Source organism: Rissa tridactyla, chromosome 6, assembly GCF_028500815.1.
Source record: "Rissa tridactyla isolate bRisTri1 chromosome 6, bRisTri1.patW.cur.20221130, whole genome shotgun sequence".
Classification (NCBI taxonomy): Eukaryota; Metazoa; Chordata; class Aves; order Charadriiformes; family Laridae; genus Rissa; species Rissa tridactyla.
In genome coordinates this window covers 31,829,234-31,843,236 of record NC_071471.1, presented here as the reverse complement: position 1 = coordinate 31,843,236, position 14,003 = coordinate 31,829,234, and the positions used below count along the sequence as shown (strand labels likewise).

At 47.4% G+C, this 14,003-nt stretch overlaps 1 protein-coding gene across 19 annotated transcripts in view; it reads right to left on the bottom strand.

Annotated features, from left to right (window-relative positions):
• MBNL1 (muscleblind like splicing regulator 1) overlaps window positions 1–14,003 on the bottom strand; it is a 112,974-nt gene that overhangs the window by 24,848 nt on the left and 74,123 nt on the right. For 17 of the 19 annotated variants that reach the window (XM_054206532.1, XM_054206529.1, XM_054206545.1 and 14 more), the window contains one exon: window positions 5,456–5,626. The exons of the other annotated variants lie outside the window; for them this stretch is intronic. In XM_054206532.1, coding sequence (XP_054062507.1) covers window positions 5,456–5,626 — 171 coding nt within the window. The remainder of the gene's footprint in view (window positions 1–5,455; window positions 5,627–14,003) is intronic. 19 annotated transcript variants of the gene reach the window in all.

Here is a 14,003-nt window from a genome sequence, read left to right as displayed (position 1 = left end):
GAGGATAAAGGCAACTGCGTGAGAGCCCCGTCACACCATTAAACCACACTCGAATTTAGACCCAGATAAATACATTTCTGACCCTGATAACAGCCAGCACTGGTTCAGAAATTACAGAGGTTTACTACAGGAACAAGACCAGATGACCATAATCATTTATTTTTACAAAATTAAACAGGCTGTCCATGCAGATATTCAGAAAGAAATACATTGCATCAAGGATATGCTTTATTTAGACTAAAACATTAAGCCAGAGAAAGAGACAGAGCATGGAAATACTGGGGTTTTTTGATTGTTTGCTTGTTTTAAAAAAAGAAAGAGTCAGATGCCCTTGTAGGCTATCACATGTTGTGAAGATAATTGGATGTAGAAGACCAAATAATGCTGTAACACCAAATGCAGAGCTCTTGCACTGCAGTAAAGATTAAATAACTCTTCTGCCCCGCTGAATGCAAAGGCACTGTGCTACCAGTGTAATTGCCAAATAAAATTTAGTCCGAAGTGGTTATCTTTAGTATCTAAATAAAGTAGTTACTCAAGGCATTTAGATTTTTCTTTCAAACAGATTTTTAGAGGGAAGACAACTACAGAGTTAACACAACTCTTCTTCTCTGTTTCATATCTGTTTAAGCCAGACAGCATATAACACCACATGTTTTTCTATTCCTGAGGAAATGACTGAACTGTTTGGAAGCAAGGAACAAGTCCATTTGAAAACACTGGACAAAAACACATTACTGAAGGAAAAAGACAGAAAGTTGTGTAAATGGGTATAATTTCTTTAACATCTCTGGTTCTTCATCCATGTGAATGAAAAAAAAAACAGGCAAATTTTCCAGGAAATATTACTTTATAATACACTATTAATTAACTGCACTTCTCATTACTGTGTTATCAGCTATGTAATAATGAACACTGAAAACAAAACTATGAACCAGTCTGTCGGTGTGTAACTTAAGAGCTATCAATGTTTTATTTCAGCCCAACATACTCACTGTACAGTAAATAAAAGACTATCCATTTATTTTCTATTGAGATCATTTTAAACTAATATAAATATCCTGCAGCCTTTAGACCACTGCAAAATAATAGCCTATTTTATCAGAGCCACTTCATATTATTCTGAAACTCACAGGTATTTTGCAATGTGCTGTACACATGTGAATTAGGAGATAGAAAACCATCTTACAGTTGTATCAGGCCAGACTGGGAGCCACGCTGCTGGCAGAAAGAGACCGTGCAGTGCTGAAACCCGGGCAGCACATAACCCCTTCTCGGTAGCGGAGGAGTCTGCCAGGGCTCAAAGCCACCCGAACGCTCCTGCACCCAGGAAAAACGTCTGGCAATACAGTGGCCCCGAGGACAGATGGCACAGACACGCTCTCCCCGGGGACTGCCCCCAGCCGCCCCAGCACTGGCCCAGGGCCACGGGATGGGGAGGAGCGGGACCCTGCCATCAGGGTCACCCCAGGCATGGACCTGCTGTTCATGAGCATCAGCCGAGGGTTAGCCTGGAACTGCAAACTGGTCAGAACTGGGACCCCAATGCCACGCAAGAGTGCAGAGACGGCCGGGCTCCAGGTCAGCCCGAGCCGCTGGGCTCGTCTCTGCTGTTCACTGCTCACTGGCTTTCCAGCGAGTTTTCACTCCCCCACCTCTAGACGCAGAGGTAGTATTTCTCTATCACTATGACCAAACCATACAACTACTTACTGGCCTTGCTGTTTGGGCCCTATTATGCTGTGCATCATGCAAAACTGCTGAAAAAAAGAAAAATGCAGCTCCTGTAGATCAGCAGAGAGAACAGAGGTGAAGAAGGACATGGCCTTGGACGCACTCTGTGCTGCGAGATGCCCCATAATCCACATCGTCCCGTCTACTGAATAATTCTACTCTAAAAATGCCTGTGCACAACCAAAGTGAACCTCACAGCAAGTCTGATCTCCATAGGTCTGCCTTTTGAAGACACTGCTCGCTAATGGGGTGTATCGATGGGGAAGGAGACACGGGGGCACCTCTGGGAATTGGCCTCTGCAGTGTAGCAAGGCCCTAGCTCCTCCCTGGACAGACAGACAGATGGCTTTCTGCCAGCGCCCCGGCTCACCAGTCCTGCAGGGAAGGAGCTGGACTCATTTAATGCATCCTTAACAGTCATCTACCGAACACCTGCTATGCCAAGGGAAGCATAAGAGGGTACCACACACACAGAGAGAAACATCGACAACCTACAGCCTCCTTGGGAATTACATGGGACCTTGCTGTGCTGCAGATCGCCCCCGGAGCTCTGCAGAAACCCATCCCCGACTACCAGCCCCGCTGCGCAGAACTGCACAGAGCACGCAGGCTTGGGGCTGCCTGTGTGTCCCTGGAGGCGAGGGACAGCCCCAGGGTCTTCAGCCACCTTCACGGTCCTTCGCCGCTCGTCTGGTCTCACATCTGCACCTTCCTGCTTCTGTTTAGCATTTTTCACACCCTTCCACACTGGAAAAGGCAAATGCAGTGCCTGACACTGCTATTGGGAAGCAGCTCAGCAGCACCCGCTGATGTGCTGGTAACAAGTGATGCTCCAGTACCAAAGCTGTAGTCTAGCTGAGCCCAGCTCCCCCTAAACCGGTTTACAAGGAGGGCAGAGCACTCCCCTGAGCAGGCAGAGCTCTTCTTCAGGGTCTAAGCGCCTGCAGCCAGCAGGACACGCAATCCCCGCTCACTGTCTGAAATCTCCTCCCTCAAGTGCCAGACAAAGGCAGATAAAAGAGTGAACTAAAAAGGAAAAGATGGGAAAAGTCCACAGATGTTACTTGCAATTAAGATAATTAAGACATTTATCAAACAGAAATCTGAGTGAAAGGATCCTACTGCTTTGCTTACCAAATTAGAGTCTCTCATTATGTTAGTTCACTTTTATTAAAGCATAGGGTATTGATTTTTGTAAAACAAAACTGACTGATGCATCGTTAGATGGGATGATATACATCACTTGCTAGAACACCCTGAAATAACATCGCTTTCAAGTGTGCTAAAAAATAACGTAATTTTAAGGCCAAATTAGTAGGATGATATCCATTTGGAAACACTATTGCTGGGACAGCCAATGGGCCTTGCTGTGAATCTTCGTATTGAATGAGACTGAATTCTGAAAATTCCCGGTCTGGAATGTTTGAATTCAAGTGATGTACACAGAAACTACCCAGGCACAGGCAGAAGGTTTGTGCTGCACTTCAAAATACACCGACTTAAATTTTGCTCGCTAGAGACAGTGTGAATGTAGCAAAAAGGAGAATTTAAATTTTATTTAAATGTTATCCTCGCACTAGCCTCTCTTTACATTAAAAAGGAATGTTAATGCAAAGGAATGCGTTAGTATTTTTTTTCATGTTTACCCAAATGTTGGTGTGTGCCTACACACTACTTCGTATAAACCCGAGAGAGCCCTATTTGGTTACAATTCATGAAACATCAAACAAACAGGTTAACAGACAAGAGTATTGTAAGCAATGGTCCTTACTATTGGCTGCATTTTGAGTTAAGCTTTCTCAATAGTCCCAAACATGAATTTGCTGGCACTAAGGCTGTATCGCTGTACCCCAATCAGGAAATAAAATTGTGGCATGCGCACACGTCTGTTTTGAGCTGTGGAAAATGAAATATAATTTGGAGGTTGCTCTGGAGTTAAAGCACGCAAAGCACAGCCGGCTTTTGGGCTGTCTAGCTGTACAGACAGTTAATTTTGTCTCCGATCTGAAAGCCATCAGCAGCGGGCACCAGTGCAGAGGCAGCCCCGTCCCTCCTGCAGGAGGGGCGCGAGGAGGAGGCAGCGCGGCGCAGTGTCAGGGCATCCCCTGAAGCACTGCGGTGCCGCAGCATTCGCTGTCTGGGCGCTGATGCTGCCTCAGCTCATCTCCTCGCCTTGGTGATACAGACAATTTTATTTAAAGAAAAGCCAATGAAAAGAGAGAACAGAAAACACGGTATCTTCTCATGCTGTGCTAAAGTCAATTTACTGTGACGATCCTACCACCACATTTTCTGCTTTTCTCCCTCACATACACTTTTTCTTGAAACAGACGAGGCATAAAGTTCTGTGGGAGAACCGTAGTTATATTAACCAAATCACATAAGCTACATAATACTTACTGGTACTCTGTAGACCCACAAAACGTGGGGTCAAATAACCATTTGGCACAAGTACGAGTCTCCTTTCTGCTGAGATCATTTTTCCTAAGGATTTAGCTATATTTTGAGGAGTATTAATTGTCACTATGTTTTTTGAAATAGAAGTTGAAGAACTCATCTAATAGAGTGAACACCGGTTTTCTAACGGAAGGTATGTAGAGATAAATTAAACTCCCTAAATTCTGCCTTTGCCAGCTAGAAAGGAATAAAAGAACTGTCAGAGAAGTGCTAATACCGATATATTTATTTTATATATCAATTTCAACTTATTTTTTCCTTTGCTGCCATTTTACCCATTGAAAGAGAAGGGAGCCAAGGGAGCATTGTTTGCCTTTTTATTTAGAATATACCAGCCTTGCTCATACATTAATCAATGCCAGTCTCGCTCATACATTAATCAGTACCCTCTAATGTCTGAGACAGAAATTTATATCAAAAGGGCTCTGGGCCAGATTTATCCATAGGTTAGCTCAAATGACCTCTCAGGATTGCATTAGAGAGGGATCTGGCACAGGGTGTTCAGCTCCCAAAGGCGTAGGTGCATGGCAGGTGGATGCCAATCATCTTGACATTTGCTGAACGGAGGGATTACTGCAGAGCAGGAAACTCAGCCACGGCGTTTGACTTTGTGGAACACTGCACTGCGCTTACTTACTAAGGTGTAACAGAGACAGGTATGAGGTAATATATGATCACATTTTACTGTGACCAAATGAGAGACTTCTGATAGATTCTCCTTCCCCTCCCCCTCCGCCCCTGGCTTTCTGTAGAAGTATGATTATCTGTACCTCTCCTCTTTCTGCCAAGCTGAGCTGTGATCGTGCAGGTCAGACTGTCATGCACCATACATCACTCAGGACAAGCCTTCTGCTCTGCCTGATAACGTGCTGCGAAAACCAAAGTCCAATTCCAGCAAGTAATTCCCTGAGAAGGTTCCCCTGAGTGAATGGATAACATACAGTGGGAATTTTCTCAAACCCAGGAATCTCCTAGAACTTGTGCAATCGCAAAGGAAATGTCTGTTTATGAAAATCCCATGCAGATCACTCACTTTCTTAATTTTAAGAAATAACTTGCAAAAAAGGAATTAAACTAACAAATGATTAACAAAATCAATTAAATTAACAATATTGCTCCAGGTAAGGGAGAATTAAGCACTGTATTTGATTTCTCCACCAGTACCAGACTTTTGTGGGATTTTAGAGGCATGTAAGCACACCTGCTAACTCAGTTCAACTACAACTCATTGTACTCATTGATCAAAGCCAAAAAGTGCACGTACCACAGGCTGCAACGGGGCACCAGGCATCATGGCATTGGCAAGCTGCATCTGCTGGGCCAGCATGGCCATATTCTTCTGCTGAATCAGGTTATTGCGTCCATTTATCTCCAGCTGCGTTTTTAAGTGTGGTGGTGGGTGAAGGTATTTGCAGTTTTCCCTTGAACATCGACCCTAAAGAAGAGAATTAACACAATTGGCTTAGAAGCTATAGGCGCTATCTTCATCCTTATGTCATCGGTTAAAGCAAACACAACACGCTGCAGACCCCGGCTACTTCTCCAGGCTACCACAAACTGACCAGAGCAACTCAACAATTCTAGCATCAGCTCCTTGCTTTGCTTTTCTAAACTATGTATTCCTGCAGTACAACCCTAAAAAAAAATACTGTTTCTTTTAAAAGTTGCCGGAGGTGAGCAAATATCAGTTGTTCTGAAAGTACGGGATACCCGTCCTCTATGGGCACAGGGCTTTGCCGAGTGAAAGCTCAGCCCACGGGGTCCAGCACGGCTCCCCCTGCCCACAGAGCTGCCTCCAGGATGCCAGTGGCAGCGGAGCCAGAAACCTAGGAAAAGAAACGTGGTCCGGCTGCAGCACTGAGCCTACAAAAGCTCACATGCTACTCTGAAAATGTTCAAGGCTCACTTTTCTTTCTGCTGTGCACAAGAAGCTCTGAGTGCGCAGCAGGACATGCAGTCAAAGTAGCATTATTACGAGGAAAACAGCCCCAGCTCTGCGCTTTCACTAGACCCGGAATACATCATCTTTGAAGAAAACCTCTTACAAATGATGCATTTTAGTTGCAATTGTGTAAACCAAATAAGAAAATCAGAATTGACTTGTTTCTAAATTTTTCATTACATTCAGATGTGATAAACAACAAATTTCATGCACTAATTTTATTTGGATGAAAGGACATTCATCAATTTGACAAGCATTCACATCAAGAAATAATAAAAAACAATTCTATGTACAATGTATATCCAAACCCCACTGCACCTCCTTGTTACCAAGAAACCATCCTTGCACATAGAATCACAGAATGGTTTGGGTTGGAAGGGACCTTAAAGACCATCCAGTTCCACCCCCCTGCCCTGGGCAGGGACATCTCCCACTAGACCAGGTTGCTCAAAGCCCCATCCAGCCTGGCCTTGAACACCTCCAGGGATGGGGCAGCCACAGCTTCTCTGGGCAACCTGGGACAGGGTTTCACCACCCTCACAGTCAAGAATTTCTTCCTAATATCTAACCTAAATCTCCCCTCTTTCAGTTTAAAACCGTTCCCCCTCATCCTACCACTCCACTCCCTGATCCAGAGTCCCTCCCCAGCTTTCCTGTAGCCCTTTTAGGGACTGGAAGGGGCTCTAAGGTCTCCCCGGAGCCTTTTCTTCTCCAGGCTGAACAACCCCAACTCTCTCAGTCCGTCCTCATAGCAGAGGGGCTCCAGCCCTAAGACATAAGCCATGAGACATCCCTGCTTGGGGATCTCTCCTAACGCAGTCTCCAGCTGTGGGTGCCCCCACCTGCGGGCTCCCAGCAGGGAGCGGGGTGGCTGGTGCTCGGCAGTGCTGGGGCACGGGGAGCTGGGCAGGAAGGGGACTTCTGAAAACTAGCTCCAAGTCCCCCCAGCTGTGGCTCCACTGTATAAAAACCTCTAAAAAGAAAAGCAGAGCCTGAGTGAAGGGCATGGCCTGCCCAGCCGCCCAACTGTGGTGCATGGCAAAGGGAGGTTGCGAAGAGAAACCCCCTCTTCTTGGGGATGAGACTTCCTTCTTCTCATGGGCCTGTGAGCTGTGATTTTGCATGCCATGATACTTCAGAAAATGCACACTCATTATTACGGAAGTTTTACACACTAATTGTTCTTTAAAATTGTAACACTGGAGCCCATACTTTCACTAAAGGGATTATAACAATAAAAAAAAAACCCAACTAAAAAGAAGAACCGAATCCTTTTCTGGAAAAAAACAGATTCCTTAAATTACATTTTTTTTCTTTTACTCATTCATCTTTGAAATAAATCCAAACAGGAACAATGACAAGGCAAAAGACAGCCTTAATTTAAGTAGGAAATAATTTTTCTCAGGAAACAAATTAATTCAATATAGTTTGACCTTATACTGCAATTTTGCTCAGAAATTTAAAATGTATTCTTGTTATAAGATCTGCCAGAAATCTAATTTGTACGATGATTTTTGTCTCCCCTTAAGGCTGGGATAAACGGTTTGCCGCTGCTCCCCTCCCAATCCATCTCTCTTGCTGGCAGTCCAAATTTCTTAAAACTCATTTTCATAGTTAGTCAACTGACATCTGAGTGATCCCTGCATAAGAGATACACCTGATACAAAGAAAAATACAGAAAGTTTTGTGGATATCTCTAGGCTACAGACCAAGATTATAGAAAGCCCTGCGTATATGCAGACCACTACTGTAACGAAGAGCAAAGAAAGGTCATCTTTCAGAGCTTATAATCCCTGAGCGTGTTTCCTTGAATGAAATGCATCTCCCATCACACGATCCCATGCACCTCCAGAGAGAGCAGAGGAGAGTGGAGCGACTGCTACCTGTCACAGCGGGCAGGCGCAGAGGAATAGACACGGCCGTGCCGTGCTCACCACCACCTTGCTGGCCCTGGGCCACGGCGCTGCAGACCTCGGTTTTCTGGTTGTGGCACGTGGAGGGTCTCCCCCAAGTCCTTTGTCAGGAGCTGTCACCTTCCCCTCACACAGGGGGCTACAGGCTGTCCTTGGCAGGGCTGATGCACGGAAAGGACCACTGAAGTCACTTGTGAGAAAATCCTCCTAATAACACAGCTCTGAGTGTTGCAAAGCAATCAAGGCAGGGGCCAGAAAACGCACAAAAGCTGAAAGCACAACATCTATCCTACAGATAAGACGAGGGGAAAAATACCATGTGCAGCCTGAGAAAATATTTTTACAGGGGAATGGAGTTTCCTACTGCAAATAAGGATTAGGATACTTCAGCAACAAACACGAACGATTCATAAGTAGAAAAGACAAACTGATGGTGGCAACAGAACTGGTGTTTATAGAGCATGAGTTTTATATGTGTGTGTATATACACCTATACATGTGTGCCTATACGCACCTGCTGGTTGCTGCTCCACCCGTGGGAGCTCCAGCACCGCATGGTGAGAGTGGTGGGTGGGCACCGGTGGGGCTGTGCCCATCTGTGTCCCTGGGGGTCAAAGGCAGCACCCGACAGCCCGTCAGAGTGGCCAGACCCCCGCATGGCCAGCGCAGCCCGGGGTGGACCAGCCGGAACAGCGCATAGGACATCTCCCATCCAGCTCGTCCGTACACTCCAGGGAAAGCACACGTTCAGCCTGGGGGGATGCTTTCAGACAAAAGGACACTCAGTTCTCTATTTTAATACCTTACTGGCAACACAGTCCAGTATTTAAGCCTTTTTGCACCAATAAACCAACCTCATTTCAGCATCGTGCCCCCAAAGCATTTCACAGTTACATGAAATGGTAGGTAAGATGCAGGCACTTTGGAACAGCTTCATTTATGTCAATTTTTCTCTTGATACTACAACCCACGTTAATTGTTGCTACCACTAAGTAACACGGGGCAAAATGACACATTTTCTAGCCCCCTGGAAGATGATATCTTACATTAGCACAGTGTAAAAATCAGACTTAACTACTGCTAAATGAGTAACATGAAGCTACGTGTGTTGCTACAGAGAGGAGCAATTCCCAAACTGATTCTGAAATGCAGATTAAACTCAAATGTCCTTATTTCAATGGTGGGGTTTAGGCTGCTCCACACCTCTCCAGACCAGATCCAGAGACTGGATCATGACCACTCAATGTACTTCATAGACTCAAATGCGTTAAGGCCAGAAGAAACCATGGCAGTGATCTAACACCATGCTATCAGGCTCCTGGGAAACAGGGAGCCCCCTCCCTTTTTTCCCCATCAAGGCCATCATTTCTCTCCCTTTAGCAGCTCATTTCTAAGGAAGACAATCTACTCTGAGTTAAAGACTACAAGAATATACCACATCCCCAGGTAAACTGTGTTTATGCATAGTTATCATTAGCTACTGTCAAGAAGTTTACATCTTTCTTGTTTGTATGTTGCTTTGGAGCCTAGTGCAACATTTAACTTTCAATTTTTTTGAATTTTCAGATCCTAGCAAATTTTCCAAAAGAAATGCAGACTTCTCTGTTTGGGAAATGACTTTTCTGTCTTATATTCCATGGACCTTCAGAAACGGCCCACAGAGTGCTCAGGAGTCAGAAACCACAGGCTGAAAAACACCGCCAAAAATCTCAATGAGGCACGTGGACTGCATTCATCTCCTTTATACCGTGAGCAAGTAGCTCAATAATTACCTTTTCACTAGATTCTGGTAACTTCAGTCAACAAAGTTTAAGGCAGATTTTCATCTCTCTGAAGCTTTTCTGAATCCTTTGCTATTTTTTCAATCATAAAAAAATGAGTAATATAAGCAAGTAAATTCGGAGAAGTGGAAGTTGAGCACGCCGGCAGTGTCCCGAAATGCTGTACGAGCACATTAGGGGGGTTTTACCAGAATCCTGCTGGGCTAAAACTTATTAAAAAATGCTCCCGAGGCTCCTCGAGCACTGCTCCACAGCCAGGGCCTCCCGCAGATCTCGGTCCCTCGAGCCAAGCGGGATGGGGACGCCCCCACGGGCAGAGCCAGCAGGGAAACGCAGGGTGCCCAGCGTGACACTAAAGGGGGGTGACATGAGTGGTACCACACTCACGACAGCAGTGTCACTGCCAGGACGCGGCCCTGTGCCCAGCCCTCGTGCACGTCCTGCTCACAAACTCGCCCTGCGGAGCAAGGAAGGAGAGGGCGAGCTCAGCCCGCCAGCCGGGAGGCTCGGCCTCCTCCCAGCAGGAATGCCGGAGCGGAGGCCGCGCGGGCCGCTCTCACATGATGTTTTTCTCCAGCTATCATATCAACAACGTTCAGGCAGAGAGCCCAGGCTGAACTAAACAGCCAGCCTGACTGTCATTAAATTAGGGCAGCATGATGTCTGCAGTATTTTAAACTGTCTAGCCTTGGCAAAAAGCGGGTGATGGGGACAGGGACAAGGAGGGGCGGGTGGCACTCACCCGTCAGGGACCTGTGTGGGTCCCCGGGAGGTGTCTGTCCCCCCCCCTCCCACAGTGCCTGGCGGGGGTCTGGCATGAGCCTCCTTGGCACCATTTGGGAAGGCGGGAGGGATGGGGTGGAGGGGAGGGGGGGCGCAGGCCCAGCATCGCCCCTGGGGCTCTGTCCAAAAATAATTTCCTTCTAGAACATACACCGATTGCATGTTTTAATAATGAAAAAGTATCTTTGGGCTTCACTTCTGAGATTGCAAGCTCCTTTATCCACTGCAGTTAGGCTTAGGTGATACAGATACTAACAATTTTTACTTTTCCTTGAGGGGGTATTTAATGGAAATATCAGCAGAAGTCAATAACTAATTAACAAGCAGACAATTGAGCTTAGTGTGCTGCAGAGCCCCCTGCGCAAGAGTGCTGCCGCCCAGCAGAAGAGCGTGACCCGCCAGCAGCCCGAGGCACACAACGTGACATGACAGCCCCAACATTCGCCCACGGCCATGGCGCAGCCCACGGCTTCAGCCAAACCCCCCCCTGCCCTGCCAACGCTCTTTCAAAGGCCAGATGCGAACCTTCCCCGCACCCACTGGAGCAGCGGAGATCACAGCAGCAACTTTCACTGCTGACGCCAGGTGGGTTTACAAATTAACAGCACCCAAGTTGTTCTTGTCCAACCATGCAATCTGCAAAGAAGATCTCAGGGTGGCATCGGGTTGTCCAGCTCCTGCACCTGGGACCCTGGCATCTTCGGCATGCCGCTGCTGGTTTCTGCCTCTGCTCTGGGGGTACTGGTGTGAACCCCCCATCTCATGCATACTCATGCAAAAGAACGGACACTTTGTGCAAGTATCTGCACAAGATCTGAAAAGCAGGCCCCTGTGTAGTTTGAGTAGTTGCTATTCAAAGCTGTTTTAAGAACTTGCAAACGTCTACGGCTTCAGTACCCACACAAACTTTAAACAAATTCAAATTCAAAATAATTACTTTCCAATACCTCTCCTTAGAAATACCGTCTAACGTGCCACACAAAGGAAGAACAGCGAACTCGTCACCCTGGTGGACTTGGCTCCAGCCTAAAACTTTCCTGGAAAGCACAGCCTGGTGATGCAATAAATAAGGTCTAATTAGCAAACTGCTCTCACAAGGTCATTAATCCTCTGGGCACAACCCATCAAGGACCCCACAGCACCTGTGCTGGGGACCTGCAGGGTCCCAGAGGAGCCTCCACGCAGGGGCACTGCCAAGGACCAGACGCCCTGTCCTCAGACACTCTGCGAGCTGGCAATGGGAGGTTTTCCATACCAAGTCCTCGCGGGGTGCAGGAAGGACCCAACACCCAACAAGAACCCTCCTCTCTCAGAAGGAGCCCTGGGGAGCCCACCACATCTGCCGCCTCCAGTACTCCCTGAATTTCAGGCTGAGGTTCCCCAAAGCAGGGCTTTCCGTATGTTTGGTTATTTCTACAGGGATGATATTTGCAGTAACATAATGTGTAACCGTTGTCAGCATTCCCTCTAGCACCCGTAGGGATTCTGGACTGTGACGGGGTGCACACAACTATGGGGTGACACCACCTGGCATCACGTGGTTGCAACCAAACCCACATAGCAGGGGAGAGCGGCTGAGAGTCAACATTGTATTTGCATTTCTATTTGGTAATGAGACTGACTGATAGTGCTGGCATGCCTACGCTTTGGAGAGGGGCATTTGCAGAAGAGTTGATTTGGGAGGGTCAGGAAACATCAGATTGGGCACAGCCAAAGTAGAAATACATAATAATTTTGAATGGACAGAGACTAAATAAAGATCATAGTTACTGCTGTCATTTGATAAACACTGGAGAGTGCACACTGAGCACAGTGATCTCACCACTGTTGTTTAAGGTTATCCTTCTGCAACAATATAAAACCAGAATAAACAAACAGACCCAGCAAGCCAGTGTGCGCCATTGGCTCTGCCTGGCCCCCGTACGGCACTCACCACTCGCTTCAGCCTGACTCCACACCGAGCTTCTCTCTATGCTGCTGGAGTTGGCTAACATTGACCACCCTCTGGGTATCTGAAGTACATCTGTATGGATGAGTTTCATAAATGCAGTTGGTCTGGGAAAGTCTTAAAACGAAGCTGCGCCAGCCTGCTGAGTCTGTTTATTTATGCTATTTTTATACTACTGCGGTAGCACAACCCGAGTTACCGACCACTTGCTACACCGCTCTGCGCATGTTTATACAAGAACTACTGCTCACAAAAGCGAAGGGGAAAGCTTCTTGTTTTTCATCAATCCACCAACACTGTGCCATTAAAATATCACCATAGAAGTCCAGGGGCAGAGGAGAACCAAGAGCACCACCGTGCTACTCTCTGCATGTGGAAATGTTACTGCAACAAACCCTGGCTGTTTCCCTGAGGTCTCTGGAACAAACCCCGAGCTCTCCCCCGCGTTCCCAGCCCAGCCCCATCGCAGGCAGAGCCCCAGTGAGGAGCGTGGAGCCCTGTGTGGCATGGCGGGGACACCAACGGGTGCCGGTGCTGGGGTGGCATGCTCACCCCAACATGGGCTTCAGAGCTGAGACACCCACCTGCATCCCCACAGCGCTGCCCCACCAGGACCGCAGCCACTTCCCCTCACCCCCCTTAGCTAACAAAATTTGTTAAAAAGGGACTGTCACTTACAAACACAGCATAAGTACAGGACTGACGCAACAACAAATGATGCCAGGAGGTCAAAGGACAGGATTCTGCCCCTCTGCTCTGCTCTGGGGAGACCCCCCTGCAGTGCTGCCTCCAGCTCTGGGGCCCCCACCATAAAAAGGACATGGACCTGTTGGAGCGGGTCCAGAGGAGGCCACAAAGATGATGAGAGGCTGGAGCCCCTCTGCTGTGAGGACAGGCTGAGAGAGGTGGGGTTGTCCAGCCTGGAGAAGAGAAGGCTCCGGGGAGACCTTAGAGCCCCTTCCAGTCCCTAAAAGGGCTACAGGAAAGCTGGGGAGGGACTCTGGATCAGGAAGTGTAGTAACAGGACGAGGGGGAGCAGTTTTAAACTGGAAGAGGGGAGATTTAGGTTAGATATTAGGAAGAAATTCCTGACTGTGAGGGTGGTGAGACACTGGCCCAGGTTGCCCCCCTGGAGTGTTCAAGGCCAGGCTGGATGGGGCTTTGAGCAACCTGGGCTAGTGGAAGGTGTCCCTGCCCACGGCAGGGGGGTTCGAACTAGATGATTAAGTCCCTTCCAACCCAAACCATTCGGTGATTCTATGATCCTAACTGTCTGCCAGCCCAGCCCAAACCACGACAAACAACCTTTCAATAGAAATTTTTACCATGTATTGTTGCTCAGGATGTCATGGAGCCAAATTAATTCTCCAATTAAAAATTGTTGCTGAGCGACAGAGATGCAGGAGAGAAAAGCGGGGTGCCCGTGCCAGCTGGCCATGGGTGGC